General features: G+C 37.8%; 1 protein-coding gene across 4 annotated transcripts in view; it reads right to left on the minus strand.

The window, feature by feature from the left end:
• Nucleotides 1-5,772, minus strand: part of pard3bb (par-3 family cell polarity regulator beta b) — a 164,820-nt gene extending 159,048 nt beyond the window's left edge. For 2 of the 4 annotated variants that reach the window (XM_077580357.1, XM_077580359.1), the window contains exons 1-2: nt 5,482-5,732; nt 3,806-4,014 (exon numbers count right to left, since the gene is read on the minus strand). In XM_077580357.1, coding sequence (XP_077436483.1) covers nt 3,806-3,922 — 117 coding nt within the window. In that variant the 5' untranslated portion in view covers nt 3,923-4,014; nt 5,482-5,732. Of the gene's footprint in view, nt 1-3,805; nt 4,015-5,481 lie in introns of all 4 variants that reach the window. The other 2 variants (XM_077580356.1, XM_077580355.1) reach the window with 2 other exon arrangements.
• Nucleotides 5,773-17,332: the final 11,560 nt, after the last annotated feature.

A 17,332-nucleotide genomic window follows, 5' to 3' on the forward strand; every position in this document is an offset into this window, starting at 1 on the left:
CATTAAATATTAGAGTCTCTTCTTTCATCAGGGAGAAAATATATATTTCTATCTGTTTCTGGTTTGCAGCAATTAGCATTAGAATATAGCTAAATTTCATCATTATTCACAAGGCACTGGGAAAAAGAGCTTTTTGCAACATGGCCCTGATTGATCTCTTATACTCTGCTGCCATCTGCTGGCTGTTTTTTTTTTGTAATAAATACCATTGCTTTTAACGACCTATTTGGGTTAGAGGCTCTATCAAAGCCTTCTGTATGCTCTAGCATAAAAAAAAACAAAAAAAAACATATATATACGTTTTTGGGACCATTGCACTATATAAAATAGAACTTTTTATACGTTTTGGGGAGCAAATGAATTAACTATGTAGTGGGAATAAGTTCAAACATCAAAGCATGTTTTAAAGTTTTACCAACAATTCTGTCAAAACATAATATGGAATGATAGCCAGAAGCCATTTGGATAACTGTAGAAATCTTGGTTCTATTAATCATGTTTAGCGCCATTGTTGGGTTTATTTTGGTAGGTTTCTACTTCCTGTTTGTGTTCCCTTTCCCCTGGCTTGATAACACTCTCATCCAGTATTGGGAAGCTTACTAACAAAACAGGAGTTCAGAAGGTTCCGAAATAATATGAGTAGGGAAAAATCTATTTATTGATGGAGGACTTTATTGTAAACTAACCCCATAGTCAATTTAAGTGAAGTACCCATCCGCATTTGAGACCTAAAAATAAATGGGCTTATCATCTTCAATACGACACGGCACACTGTTATCTTACCAAGTAGTATTTATATAGGAATCAAGAGTTCAAACGGAGGGAGGCACGCATTGAGGCTATGTAGAAAATGAAGCCTTGCACTAGTGAAAAAGAAAGGACGATTAATAGGATGATGGGGCAAAACACATGCGAGCATTGGGCATGGAGAGTTGATATATGAATAGATGGAAAGAGATGAAGATGCAAAAACAGTAATGGGGAAGAGAATGAACACACTACGTTGACATCTCACTATCAAGCCCGACTGAGGCCACATAGCCTTACGTCTGGTGTGTTGTTTAAATAACAGTCGGTATTCAAGAGGTCACTGAGAAGATCTGGTTGTCTGATGGGAGGTGCCCTGGGAATCGACAACAGTCATACAGGAATCACAGGAGAGAGACATTTGCATTTTACACACGACTCACAACTTAAGAGGAAACGAGTCATGAAGCCTCCTGTCTGGTGCATCGCAATTCAGATCAGATATGTGCTTAATTTTTCATGCTGCAATTACGAAGAGCTGGTCCTTTGGCAAAGACTTTCCGACGTGGAAATTATTGGGTTCTTTTACGATATTAAATACGACAAAGATTTAAATAATTGTATGGCTTCGGGGGGTTGGAAACTCTAAATGTTCTGAAAGTAATGTTGCGGCCAAAAAAAAAAGCTATTTTCATTAGCATTTATGTGGTTCATTAAAATCTTTTTTTTTTATAAAACTGACAACGAAAATGATGGCTGACGTGTGTTCGGCCAACTGGACCTCTCGTTGGAGTGTTTGAAATCAAAAAACATCTATCCATCCCTAACCCTAACCATTTTCCATTGAATTTGAAATAGCTGAATGCCAATGACAAATGTCTTGTACTATATATGCTTGTTAGTAATCTATTTCTAATTGTTTTGTTTTTGGGGGGAAAAGGGCTATTTACAGTAACATAGTCATAAACTTATTCCTGTTCAAATGTGAGGTTCCTAAACATGTCCAACTTCCGTGTTGGCATTTTTCTCCTTCATAATCGACGTTACAAATGGAAAAATTCCCCCCTAAACTTAGTCCTCTCCTCGAGTTTGTGCTCGTCGTCATCTACAGGGTTGTCTACAAACCCCACTTTCACAAATAAGGTGGGCAAGAACCCTCTTCCCCGCCCACCTGTTGAAAAACATACTTGACGAATGTATACGCCAACAGAAGTTAATCTGTTCTAATGTTTCCGTTCTATTCATTCAGCGGCGGCGGGGGCACACCACCATCCAAAAAATTAAACAAAAAAATAATCCTTCGCACTGAGCCATATGGCTGGTATTGGAAAAAAAGGACAATTCAGTGTTATTTAATCATCTTTAACTCATTCACTGCCATTGACGGCTACAGACGTCAAAAATACATTTGAACTATTTCTATTAGTTTCACATTTGTTTCCACTTTTGTTAACAAGAGTATGAAAACCTAGAATTGTTTTTATTGTACATTTAGAACATGTATAAAATGTGTGATTAATCATGAGTTAACTAGTGAAGTCATGTGATAAATTACAATTAAAAATTGTATTCCCCTGATGCGCCTAATTAAAAAAAAAAGAAGAAAAGATGATTAAAAATTAGGGGCGTCAGACGATTAAAATTTTTAATTGTAATTAATCGCATTACTTCGATAGTTAACTCACGATTAATTACAAATTTTATATATGTTCTAAATGTACAATAAAAAAATCTAGGTTTTTATACTGTTGTTAACAAAAGTGGGAAAAAAATTGAAACTAATAGAAATACTTAAAATGAATTTTTGACGTCTATACCCGTCAATGGCAGTGAATGAGTGTATTCTAGTAATTGCTCACACAATATTATTTTGCTGCTCTACTTGTAATAGATGACAATTGGAGACATATGAGCCAAGGAGAAACATCAGGTGAGTGACCTAACAGAGTCCATCCCATCTCCTACAGTACACAGTACTGCAAGACACAAAAGTGACTCATGCATCTCTGCTGTCATGACGAATCTTTTTGGACGTATTTCACCCCATTCACCATTAGCATGTACAATAGCTCAACCACTATGTTATGGGTTAGTCATGCCATTCTACTGTGCAAGTAGACCACAGTATAACACGTGCATATTTCACTCATTTATATTCAAACATTTTTACTTTTGCGCACAAGCATTCTTTCACTTCAGTTTATGTATGCAAATTTAGGATGAATAGATTTTACATTGCAGCTTTAACATAATTATATCCCGCACTGGCATAACAAAGTCAGTCTTTCTGTTCGTCTTTTCAATCTAATTACAGCCTGTGAGATTTCATTGGTCTGACAAGAAAAAACAATAAAGTGAAGTAACACATGCAACCAGATGCTGTAAACGGAAGTTAGAGTGGATACTGTAGAGGAACTCATGCCAATTACTTCAACAAATGAAGTTAGTGATTTATGGTCCTATACTAAAAGTATTACTTTATTTTCATTACAGGCATCAAAAGTTTTACATTTCAACAATATTAGCAGTAATGTTGTATAAAAAAAAGGGAAATTACTGGAATACACTTGTATTTGCATATAGTCTTTTAGACTCTAGAGTGTTGCACTTACCTGAGACACTTTAAAAAGTGAAAAATTTATATATTTCAGTTTCTGCTCGAAAACCTCATGGATTGTATAGATTCGTTACATACAAAGTCAAACATCATGTTTTGTTTCATTATCATTTTGATGATTATTGTTTACAGCTAATAAAAACCTCAATTTAGTAAATAATGTAGGGATTCAGATGAGTATTTTCCTATGTGTTTAATGAATCTGTTACACAATGAGTTACACGTTTTAAATGTACTGAAATAAATGAGCTATTCTACAAAATTCTAATTTAATGAGATGCACCCGTAATAAACAGAGAAAAGTTGCAGTCACAAGAGGAACCTGTGTTTTCCCCATTCCAATTAATTTATTTTGAGTTTCTTACAAGAATGCTTGTAAAATGTCATGACAATATATGCGTTAAATGATAGTGAGCAAGTTCCTAAAATAGATGACTATACCTGTTCCAGCAGTTTTCTGTATCTCTGGGTGGCTTGCTGGATGAGGTCCCTCACAGTCCATCCCTCTTTACAAGGCACCACCACACCCGTCTGCCCAAATGTCACCGTCACTTTCATTGTGGGATGCTTCCTTGAGGTTTTAGGTGATGGCAGGAGCGCTGTGTAGCAGTGGATAAAACTGCAAAGTAGTAGAACGGCACGCTGGAAGCCTGAAGGAAGCAAACACACAGCGAGCGGAAGGGAAAGTCAGTGAGTCGTGGTGTAAATGGAACCACAGATGCTGAGCAAAATGACCTGAGCTAATGCAAAAGTTAACAGTGCACTAAACAGTAGTTCTGACAAACACTGTGGTTGCTGTGTAAAATAGGAACCATGACTTTTAAAGCCACAGGTTAATGCTGAACGGCTTCAAATATACAGTGGATATTAAAAGTTTACACACCCCTGTACAAATGACAGGTTTTAGTCATGTAAAAAAAAAAAAAAGATAATAAAGATAAAGTTAAATAATTTCAAAACTTTCCTTACCATTAATGGGACCTATAAACTAACTGTACAGTAAGAAAAACAATGCAATTTTTTTTTTTTTTGCTTTCACTTGACAGCAAAAACTCGATATACAAGCGTCGCATGGTGGCAGTGAACTCGGCTCACGTCACAACAAGCAGCGGTTGAAGGATAGTAAACAAATATTGAAAAAGAAGCTTCAAGCTGTTTACTGCCACTCCCAGTTGAAGTTTAGGACTAGTATTTAAAACTACATAACTTTATGTGAAGCGCCATAGACGCCCTACCAAATAGCATTTGTGTTGCAGTCATGACCCTTAAGCTATCGGTATTTTAACACAAATGGTGCAACACACATAAACAAAAACTGTAATATAACATTAGTTATGGGCCTGTGTTCTTTATCCTGTGTGAAGAACTGCAACAAAATTGAATTGAAACAAAACCTGTCACAATTTGTTTTACTTATTTACATGCTATTTAATCAAACAAACACAAACTGCAATATCGAACTGTTTATAATTCATTCCTTGTCTAAGGCACCAGATTCCACTTGTTTCATCATGTTTCACTGCGGGTATGGTGTTCTTTCAGTATTGAACAGTGTTGTGTTTGTACCAAACATATATTAGGGAATTATGTCCAAAAAGTTCAACCTTGGATTCATCAACCGTAACAAATTTTTCCACAGGTGATTGGTTGAGTTTGATAAGGTCAAGTAATGTTTCTAAAGATAAATGGGTGCCTTGGCTCAATAAAGTTTAGGAAACACTGCTCTACTGTTCTCCACTCTTCAATCTCCATTTGTTACCGTTTTAACCTTCACATATGGATTGGTTGCAGACAATGCGTCGTCTCAGTGCCGTTGTAACGCAGTGCAGGTAAATTCGTGACGTAACATTTCACTGTACAATGCCGTCCAGTGTTCTGTAAATTGCCTTGGCTGAGGTTGGCTTATCATCTGCTGTCACTTAGCTAAATAACATTAGCTTCGTAACGTAACTGGAAACTAGCAGCAAGCAGCATTCCGTTACAAGTACAACGCGTAGCTTTTGCTCTCCCCGTCTACTAGTCGAGGGAACGTGTGAGAAAAGTGGAGTTTCACGTAATTTCAAAACTTTCCCATCCGATCCAGCAGTCCCACTCCTGAGCTAGCTCACGTTAGCTACCTTCGCTGAACTTTGTAGGGAGGCGTGCAGTCGCTCAGGCATCATTCCGCAAGTTTTGCCCCCCTCTCATGATTCTTTTTTTCCAGGCTCTCGCTGATATCCACTTCATCGCCGACCGTCACTTGATTACACGTAGTTTTAATATCGGGCGAACTGGAAATAACGTGTAATGGAGATGTAAACACCTGTGGAAAAGTTTTGGGGATTCCTTCCCAAGCGTCCGCTCCTGCTGGCCAGTTCCTGACCAGCGCTTCCACAGAAGGCTGCCTGCTACTTTCTTAAAGAGACAGTACACAAAAAGAGGGCCTATTTTCATACTAAAAGAAAACAAAAAAGGCGCATCTTCATTTTCGTGTAGGGGCAAGTCTAACGGTGTTTGGGAATTTGACACACTGTGTTGCACCTCGCTGAGCCTTCTGGCAGACAGAACTGTCCTGCCGCCGGCGCACCTGACAACTTAGTAACAGAAAAAGCGTAAAAATGCGTGCATCTTCATTTCATGCATGGTGAATCTTATCTAGTTTAGTGTGTTTGTGAATTTGGTAGACCGTGCTGCGCCTCAATAGGCCCTCCAACTTATTCTATTGCACATGACTGGTGCATATGGCAATTTTGGACCAAAAGTGAACTAGATTTTAGATTACCTAAAAGCAGGTCTAAGTTTTGGTGCAGGCGGTGTAAAGTGAGATTGGTGGATTTGAACGATGCGCGGACAGATTCTGAGCTTCGCGGACGTGTGTGGTGCATATCATCAATTCATAAATATGACAACAGTGTGGGACAATCCCTCAGAATCATTGTAGAAATCAATTATCTTGGAAATATTTTAAATACCATAAATAGTTCATAATCGGGACGGCGCTGTCCAAGTGCTAGAGGTCAGAGATCTTGTTGGATTGTGTTGTAGCATTAGCTAACAACTTTGTCTTAGCATTAGCTAACATTGTTGACTTCTGGTATGAGACGATTGGTGAATTTGGGGAAGTTTTTGATGGTATTTGTTCCACCAAAGTAATGAGGCCTCTGCAAAGCCTTCTGAAATACCCCCCCCCCCCCCCCCCCTGTTAATCATCTACTGTCACCTCAAACTCATTAAACCATTGAAGCCAACCAAAATATTCCATTTAGCATAACATCATACACAATTTGACGAAGCTTCAAAGATGAAACCCCTCCTTGAGAGGCGGACTCCGCCTTTGTAATTAGCAGCTCAAATGTATGCATGTGTATGTCTACTGCTAATTGATTTGGACTAGGTTTAGTTTCTGGGTCATTGAATTTCATTGCTTCTAATGAACCACAGGGGAGAAGGCCTGTAAAACACACATGCATAATTTACCTCTTTTCTTTTGGTTAAAATTAGAAAATTAAGAGTAGACTTGAATAATGATTTAAGCTATGAATAGTTGGAAATATTTTAACAAACTGAAGAAAGTTTCTCTGCGTGTGACGCTCTGGTTTATTTTTCCACATTTATTTCTTACATTAGGATGAGCATCCGTTTCAGAAACCCTTTTATTGACATAAAACATAATAGGAACCCTATAGAATATATATCTGATCTGGAATGCTTAATTTGGGATTTCCATATTTATGTTTGAGTGAGTTAGAGTGAATATGGATGGAGAATTTGAATAGTATCTTGTCTTTGGCGACTTTGAATATCAATTGATCAGTGCATTTGAATTAGTTTAGAGAACTCACGGCCAGAATTTTTTTTTGCCTTACTTTTTGTATATTTCTTCTTTTTTTTAATGGCATGATATGCATTCACACCCACTGTAACTAAATGGTCAGTCATACTCTATTCCTTGCCATTGACTCTCCACATGAAAAAGTCCTATTGTCAGCGGTATCGAGCAAATGTGCATGCTCCCTGCTGGTGGGCCTGATCCATCAAGACCTTGACAAATAAATCAGTGTGTCTGGAAGAACATGCTAGGCGCAGTGGGAGGGCGGAAAATTGACCAACGCAGGCTGAACACATGGATGGTAAAATCACAGACTTTGACTGCAGATGGTTGTTAAACTAGCCATCCATTTTATATAGCGCCTGGCCTCATTAGGGTTTGCGGGTGAGATGGCGCTTTTCCCATCTGAATTTGGGTGTGTACACCCAGGACTCGTCGCCATCTAATCACAGGGCACATATAGACAAATAACTATTCACAATTGCATTCACACCTACGGGACAATTCAGTCTTCAATTAACCTAGCATGCGTGCATGTTTTGGGAAAGCCAGAATGGGTTAAAATCTTTTTTAGCTGTGAGGCAAAAATGCTAACCACTAACCCACCATGTTGCTTTTTCAACCACAAAACAAGATGTATACGGTGTCATTAGGGTGGGGGCTTTAGGACCCAGATGCGGGAAGGCAGAGGTGCAGTCCAAAAAAGAGGTTTTAATTTCTAATCAAAAAGCTAACTTCAAAGTGCAAAATAAACGGAACTAACAAAACATGAAGCTAAACATGGCAAAACAACTTAGGCAAAACCAACAGCATGACATGGATCCTGATAAGGCAAAAAAGGTCAGCGTGACGTGGCGAATGACTTACGACAGTGGCAACAATGAACCGACACAGACAGGGGGGAGACAACCGACTAAATACACCAACACTAATGACATAACAAGACACACCTGGCTGAGGGCACTGATTGGATGACACATGAGGGTAATGGGGAAAGGTGGACACAATCAGGGATCAGGGTTGACAAAGACACCAAACAAGGAAGGGCAAGTGACCTGAAACGAGAGGAGTCAGACTTTTCACAATAAAACAGGAAATGACAAGACAAGGGAAAAACACAAGGAAAACAGAAGCTAAACATGACAGGGAGTAAACAAGACTGAAAATAAACATGACATACGAGTATTCATTTCCTGCTAGTGGTAAAGGAATTAATTGGCAAGTTCAAAAGGTACAAAGCATATGTATGTATGTCGTGCATCAAGTTAAAAACATGATTAAATTAAAACAAACTGCCCTTGTGTGCTAACATATATTACAGGTCCCTGAAAGATTTTTCAAACGCCTGCAGACGGGTGTGATGCTGAGCGGGGCCATGTGTCGGTCACAGAAATAGACGGATCGATACCATCTCAGCAGGGAGATTTGATCAGTCACACTCCAGAATCGCCAGTGCCACATACGCGCCAACTGGTAGGCTGTTAATATTTTTGGACTCTCATGATAATTGAAGCACCCAAAATACAGCAGTGCTGATTGTATTTGGCAAAAACATATCATAATAACCAGTGATATTTCGTCATATTCTTTGTCACGAAAAAAAAAAAAATTCAAACGGAAATAACTAAAATAGAAGCCATTCATTGAGATGATAACTAAAATTGACTGACAATTTTGTCGATGAACAACACAGTGGCGAAAAGTCACACAATCCAATCAGAAGGAATGAAACGAGGGTGGGGAGAAAATAAAACTGTTCAGTGTTTACTGCACTTTATTTAATGTTCAAACATGTTTACACTCATTGTGCAGCTGTAAAATTAATCTCAAGCAATTATGCTTTTTTGGGAGGGGGGTGAAAATTTAAGTTATATCTTTACAATTAATAAAGACACCGATGTATTAAATGTGTCCTGCGTGTTAAACTAGTTACAAATAGATGTTATAATTTTCTGTATAAAAGTTGAAATGTATGCTAAAGGAAAATATCGACAAAACTGTCAATTTCGTCGACTATAATTGAATTAACACTAAAATATAATCAGATGACTAAATTGTGACTAAAGCTTTAATTAATTTTAGTCAAAAGACTATAACTAAAACTAAATTAAAATTTATTGTCAAAATTAACACGGATAATAACATCATTAAATATAATCTAAAGAAATGAACAGTGCATAAAAGATCACCGTTAGCATTAAGCTAGCGGACTTCAAGGCAACGTTATTTGGATGTGTTAAATAGACGTGTAATTCTTTGTTTTGTTTTGCATTCTATAATATTATACTGTATAAAAAACAGAGTAATAGAATGTAAATAATCAGTAACTAAAACAGTTTTTGAATGTTAGTTATTCTTCATAAGGTATAAAAGACACATGCCTTTGAGTGTTGTTATACTGCAGTGTCTGTCTACATGTGTTGCACCAATTTGTGACTGCAACACAGATGCTATTTTGTCGGCCATCTACGGTGTTTCCCATTATGTGCTACCATTAAGCTAGCAGGCTTAGAAGAAACATTATGTCCTTTTAAATACCAGTCCATGTTTTAAGGTTAGTTTGACTGTAAACTTCAACTGGGAGCGGCATTAAACAGCTTGATGCTTCTGTTTTGAAGAATTATTCATTATTGTAATAACCATGTTCTTTGATTAATTTGCTACAGTGTGGTAATTAATTAGCATGAAGCGTGGCGCATTCACAGCAACAAATAATATTTCCAGATGAACTTTAGCACATTTCATATCACCTTTTTAGCAAGCGACCTACAATTGTAATATACAAGGGGCTAGCAGAACTTCTGTCTTTGTTACAAACGCCATTAAAGTTATTTTCGAAAGGGAAATAAAGCACATGGAAATATCAGGCTGTTATTAATTAACAGGTGTTATCTGAATGAAATACAAAACACCTTTGAAGGAGCAGATGCATACACTTGTGAACCTAAGCAAAGAGGTTTATTTTTTTGTCTTCGTCTCTCGTTCACACCTCCAGCTAATGGCTCAATTAACACACTGTCATATCAGAAAATGTGAATAAATGCACCTGACTCTGAGGAAAGGAAAGTGAAGTGAAAGAAAATAATTGATACTATTCACAGAGGAGTGCTTTGAAAGCTAATTATATGTGCATAACAGGCAGGGAATTCATCTGAAGGCTCGAGAAACTTAATAGACACACACCGTGTGTGTATTCCATCATTTCAGGGATGAGTTCTGCATTCACCTGCGACACCTGCTTTTGTGATGAAGAAGAAGAAAAACTCCCTATGTGCACGTGTGAACCAGATTGTTTATCAATTTATGCTCTTATTATTTTTACATCCAAACTAAACTCGACTCATTTAATCAGAATTTTATAGATATTAACCAGAACAGACTCCATAAATCATAGACTACACAGTACTGGCTTGAGGTTGATTGGTTCTGTGACCACGCTTGTTGCACTCAAGACATCTAAATCATCTTTCCCCGTTAAAATGAATTGAAATGCTCTATATCTGTTTGCTTCCCACCCAAATGTGATAAAACTGTTTGTAATGTGTGTTTTTTAAAATAAGAATAGCGCACTATAAAATTGTCATTTATATTTTTGAAAAATGACATAATTAAATGTAATGTAAAGAAATAATCCTCAACACAATGCTATTTGTTAGCCCATCTAGGATGTTTCCCATTATGTGTTTGCAATGAGCTAGCGGACTTTAAGGTAAAGTGTTGTTTTAAATTGTAACAATTTAGTTTGACAGTAATGTCAACTGGGAGTGGCAATAAACAGTTTGAAGCCTATTTTGTAAAGATTTTTGTTTTTTTCTGTCGCTTGTTGTCAAAACAAAAATTGGCCAAATGATGACTTGTATTTTCAAAAAAATTTTTAAGTCAGGTCACTCGTATTCCAGGTTTCACTGTAATGGCAAATGTGACTGAAGCTGAAATTCATCCACTATACTCCCAGCCATTTTCACTGAAGCAACCCCCTTTACTCCCAGCTGTTTCACTGGATTGTTTACTGATTTTGCCAGGCCTACATAATATTGTGTTCTATTGCTATAAAACATGGAACCTACCAAAATAAAGATTAGAGTCTCTTTTTTCATCAGGAAAAAAAAGCAGCAATTTCCATTAGAATATAGTTAAGTTTAATCATTATTCACAAATCTGTTTAAAACAGTGGGGGAAAGAGCTTTTTTTAACATGGCCCTGGTTGATGTCTTTTGCTCTGCTGCCACCCTCTGGTCGTTTTTGTAAAATCTACCATATTTTCAACCGTTCTCTGCAGTTGAGAGGCTGCATCAAAGCCTTCTGTATGCTCGTTCTAGCATTTTTTAAAAAAAAAAAACATAAAAACGTATAAATATGTCTTTGGGACACTTAAACATTTAAAGTAGAACATATTTTTACGTTTTTGGGAGCAAATGAATTAAATATGATCGTGTTCTCCACCCAAACAGTGATTTAAAACAATCTAAATAAACATCTCTACATTGTTTTCAATGTATTCATGCAGTTCATAATAATAACATTATTATGCAATAAATTATCATAATACATTATACAGCCCATCATGTCTGGGGTATTGTGTAGGGTAAACAATCAGGCTTGGGTTGATTCAAAGTCTGAAGCAAGGCTGGTGTGTTAAAACCAAGAATATAAATTCTCTATAGGCATTTTGATGTTCTCTTTAGCATCAACATGAATAAAACCTGATGCTACAACACTGCATGTTGTAATGAAGAATATTATTTGCATCCACCAACTGAGCTGAGTTTGATTTGTAATCATTTGTTTCTATGTCTGTCCGTCAAAATATCTCTTTACTAAATTAAAACCGATTCAGGGTGTACAAAGCTGTACTGTGCTAAAAAAAAAAATGATGACGTCATCGATTAATCAACTTTGACTGTCATTACATTATAGTTGACTAACAAATAATGTTGTGTCCTTCAAAGCCACTTCAGGACTATGCTTAAGTTTCACAGACATTAGTTTCCATTTATCAAACTAGTGTTCTGGATATGTTGGGGGCTCATTTCAACTCACTGCAATATCAGCACTGAAGGGCATCGGTGGAAGTGATTTTAAAATACACAACACTGCCCGTGTTGCATGTAATGGAGAAACATGTCATACAGCACAACAATGTGATTGATTGATTGAAGTGTCGTTTCGGGCAACAATTGGGTTCTACAGCACAGACAACTAAGCTGGGGTGTGTTTTAGTTACCTCGGCAATATATATTCATTTATTGTGTAATTTGTTGATGCAAGCAAAACTCTTAAATGTCACCACAAATCAATACAGTATGTTACATTTTCCTTTTCGGTGGAGTGAAAATTGAATGTGAGCTGATGAACAGAGCAATGGCTTTGGAAGCGGCCTTACAATGAAATGAAAGAAGCAGAATTGTAGAGTGAAAGAGCGCCAAGTTCATGCCCTCTATCTCCATGCTCTCTCTTTTACAGAAAAAGTGACATTTTCAATGCATGAAGCAATTTAATCCCTCTCTTTTCTATGAAAATGGCTGTAAATGAGTCTGTGAAATTAAGGAGATATACCAGCCCTGAGACAATTTGTTGATCTCTCCCCCTTGGGTCCGTCCTTTCTTTCTCTGATAGAAAATATGGGATATTATCAATGCATGAAACGATTTAATCTTTTCCCCATCGCTCCCTTTTCTCATATGAAAGCCTCTGTAAATTAATGCTTCTGAAATTTAGTAAGAGATCTTTTTTTCTTCTTCTTAGGTCAGTCACGCTCTTTTTCTCTGTGCATCTCTGAACGGTCCACTTGTCAGAGGTCAGACTCGTTACCGAATACATTCTGAAAATGGGAATTACATTATGTCTGGCAAGCAGGCCCTATTACCTCATGTAAATTCATTAATGGAAAACCAACACCCACTCAATTCTTATACTTTGAACCCGCAGCCAACGCATGTGCAGTCGTAGTTCTATTGCCATTATTTCTGAGAAGAAATTTGCTGTTTTATTGATCTTTTCCACAGCAGTCAGTTTTGACATACCAAAACAGTAGGGCAGGCACTATCATTTCAGAACCAAAGATACCATGCATCCATTTTAACGGTCACCTAAGAGCCAGATCCTGCACCAGCTGACTTCAGGCCAGAGTCTGATTACACCTTGGACTGGTTTTCAGTCAATCGCAGGGCACATATAGCGACAGGTAGACTCACACGACTTAATGTGGGAACTGAACTCACGCTCCAGTTCCTCGTGACCCTGAATGATAAGCGGTATAGGAAATGGATGGCTGGATGCATAAAGTGACTTCACTCTAATTTTTCCAGGTTATTAATAATTTTGGATTCAATTGTATTTTATGTGGTTATTATGAAACTACTAGAATAAAAGTCATAGTGATTCCGAAGGTTTTTGCACAATACCGTACGGACTTTGAGTAATGCTAATTTCTCTGAAAATATGTTACCCTTATAATCCAATGACCCCGCCGCCTTCAAATAAGTTTTCAACTCACAGTATATCACCTTACAACTCCTAATAAGAGTTAGAAATAAAAATATTTGAGTAGTTGGAAACCCCAATCCTGAGGACGACCAGCAGACTTTGAGAGATAAGAAATAGAGAGGAAGGAAGAAAATCCAACAAGGAAATAAAGAGGATAGAGGAGACCGAAAATATGCTGTGAGGGTTAAGAAATACCGCGAAACCCAGAGCAGCTTAAAGAACAAGGCAAATAATAAAAGACAAGCTTATAGCAGACTGACTACGACTGACTGCAGCATGAATGAAGTCAAGGTTTTCCGAGCCTGAGAAGCAATGGAAAGCAAAACCCCTTTGTTATGTTAAACACATCATCATCTTGGCCCGCTTTATTCATCTTAACATTATCATTGTGCAGAATAGCGGAGATTGACACCGACTCTTTATTTGGATTAATCCCAAAGCAGTTCAAGGAATCTGCGAGAATGCAATGTTGCTTCTCATAAACTGGTAATAATATAAGCGTGATATGGTACAGGGTATGGATTCCTCCGTATCGACCTACTGTAAGTCTGCAAACTCATGAGCCGTGCCAGATAAGTCGACAGCGACAAAAAAAACATGCATTTTGTGCATCCTGTATGCAAATGATTCATTATGCTTGAAGACCACATTTGCACACCATCAATAGAAAAAAATGCAACGTAATCTGTATAAGTATCATCTGAAGACTGTGTTTTGAGTACGCTAGTTTCAAATATTTTCAGCTAGTTTCAAATAGAACAAGATCGCCCGGAAGTATTTTTTTCCAAAAAGCCCCAATTTTCAGTCAAGTATTTGTCAGTTACTCTTTGACCCCATGCATTAAAATGAAGGACAGTGTGCCCTGGGGTGTAATAGCAATCAAAGATTTAACAGTATTACGGCACTTGTATGAAGACCATGTTTCAGCCCAGGCTATAAGGTTAGAAGGACGTTAAATAAAAATGGATACACCGCACGCATCCGAACCCGCCCGTGCTGTCAGTACGGGGGCTGTAGGACCCAGACGCGGGAAGGCAGAGCGAGGAGGCAGAGGTGTAGTCCACGAGAAGGATTTAATTTCTATTCAAAAAAGGATCTTCAAAAGTACAAAATAAAACTGATCTAACAAAACATGAAGCAAAACATGGCAAAACAACTTAGGAAAAACTAACAGCATGACAAGGTAAATGACGAGGGGCAAAACCGGGCAGCATGACGTGGAGGAAAAGACAAACAACAACAGCAACAATAATGAACCGACACAGACGGGGGGGAGACAACCGACTAAATACACCAACACTAATGACATAACAAGACACACCTGGCTGAGGGCACTGATTGGATGGCACATGAGGGTAATGGGGAAAGGTGGACACAATCAGGGATCAGGGTTGACAAAGACACCAAACAAGGAAGGGCAAGTGACCTGAAACGAGAGGAGTCAGACTTTTCACAATAAAACAGGAAATGACAATACAAGGGAAAAACACAAGGAAAACAGAAGCTAAACATGACAGGGAGTAAACAAGACTGAAAATAAACATGACACGTGCGAACTGCACAATACACAATAAATACAGAAAATACAGAAAATGAAATAAAATACTACATAAAATAATAAAAAATTTACGCATTTCTTAAGTGTAGTTTTCAGTTATCAAAATCCTAACATACAGTACAGTATGTATATTTTTACCAGGATGCACATGCTTGCCAAAATTGGTGCATTTTCAGGCCCCCATTTTAGGGCCCCCCCAAAAAAGTGATTCATTCACTAGAAGAAAAATGATAAACAGATTCTAAGAGGACCTTCAAACCACTTGGTGTTTGGGCCCAAGATATACTATTGTATTATCCAATTTGTAGTTGTAGTGTTTCACTGCACTACAATCCACACACACCACTTTTAGTGTTTCATTCTTCACTGCATTAACATCGACAATGAATCCAATGGCCGTGCATAAAAATGGCATCGTTAAAACTGACTCAGCTGTCCCCGCTATCCACTTCTTGAATTTTATGCACAACCATTACCGTTCATAACTGTTGTGTTTCGGTTGAGTGACACCACTAAATCATTTCCAGCAGCTTTTTGACGCAACACTTGTGTCGAAGCTCATTAGAATGTGGAGGTACCCCACTGCAAATCATTAGCCAGTGAGTATCTATCTATCCGTCTGTACTGTATCTAGCTAGCTACAATGGTCTCAGTTCAAATGCCAGGTTGATTGCTAATTATTATTATTATTATTTTTAAATATGACCAAGATAAATCATAATTAAAACAAACAAATATGAACTATAAGCTGTACAACACAATTTTAATTATTTTAAAAACATTTTGAGACAGAAAGAAAAAAGTTAATGTGGTTGTGCTAGTGTCCACACTCTTACAAATGGAGATGTGGGAGTACTCAGAACTAACCAATAACATTCAAACTCATGTTAAATGATAAATGTGAGTCAGCACATACCTGCCACTATTTCAAGTTCCTCTCATTAACCCCAGATAAAGTTCACTTTTTTACATAGTAAGTGTTTTCAAACTATACCATTTATGGATAAGAGCACATTTTGTATTCTTGGCAAGGCATCTGAACATGACTTGTTGTTTAATGCTAATTCTCAAAGTGCCATCAGGGGCTGGCGAGGGTCCAATTTGGGGGCCTGAGGTTAGCATCTCTGCTCTATGCAAATGAAGAGGTTTGGTTTTGCTGGCCTCATCAGACTGTGACCTCCAAAAGGCACCGTGTGGGGCAGATGTCGGACCAATGTGAACCGATGGTGATGACTGTCAACACTCGCAAGTCAGAGGTCGCGGGTTTACCTCCGGTTGGAAGTACGGTGAAGTCTCATCAGTTGCAGCTATCTTGGAGTGTGTCTTCATGAATAGAAGCTGGAGCATGACATACTGTAGGTTGAGGTTAGCGTTGGCAGTAGTCAGGGCATGAAAAAAAACGAAGCTGGTAGGTTAAGATCTCAATTTATAAATATTACACTTCCACCTATCGGGTAATGACCCAAAGAATGTGATCCAGTCTTGGCCACAGAGGTAAGGGTGAGGAGTTCAGACAAGACAATTGCAACACTTTTTAAAATGAGAGCTGTCAGTTGAAGTGATTCATGTATGAGAATGGCATTTTTATATGAGCTGAATGGTAGAGCCTTAGGTAAGCTAAAGAATAGGAACTGTCTAATGTGCTTTTCCCCAATTGTGATGTCATGAATCACATGGATTATTACATATACGTATGTATAGTACAGTACACGTTACGTCTTTACATGGGACACTAATATTTGAGGTTAGGAAACGGCGCAGTGAGGTTGTAGACTGTTAGAAAACATGTAGTCAACACTAAGAAAACATAAAGTCAACACTAAAACAATCACTGGCCAATAACTTAGTCAGATAAACACTCGTCTTCCAATCAGACGGACAGGGTTTGAGTCTCACTTTAGTATTTTTGCGCTATTTAACATGGCCGATAGAGGTCGCTAAAATAAGTAGGCAACACTCGGTCGTAATTTGGCACCTTTTCAAAACGACCTGTGTGGTCATATTTATTGGAGGACTGTCTCGATCTCAAGCATGCTTCCAGTGGTGGACACATGCTGAATACTGTACAAGGTACAACAAAAGTAGGAAGCCCTAGAAAAAAAATGTGTTGTGCATC

This window comes from Vanacampus margaritifer, chromosome 11 (genome assembly GCF_051991255.1).
Source record: "Vanacampus margaritifer isolate UIUO_Vmar chromosome 11, RoL_Vmar_1.0, whole genome shotgun sequence".
NCBI classification, from domain to species: domain Eukaryota; kingdom Metazoa; phylum Chordata; class Actinopteri; order Syngnathiformes; family Syngnathidae; genus Vanacampus; species Vanacampus margaritifer.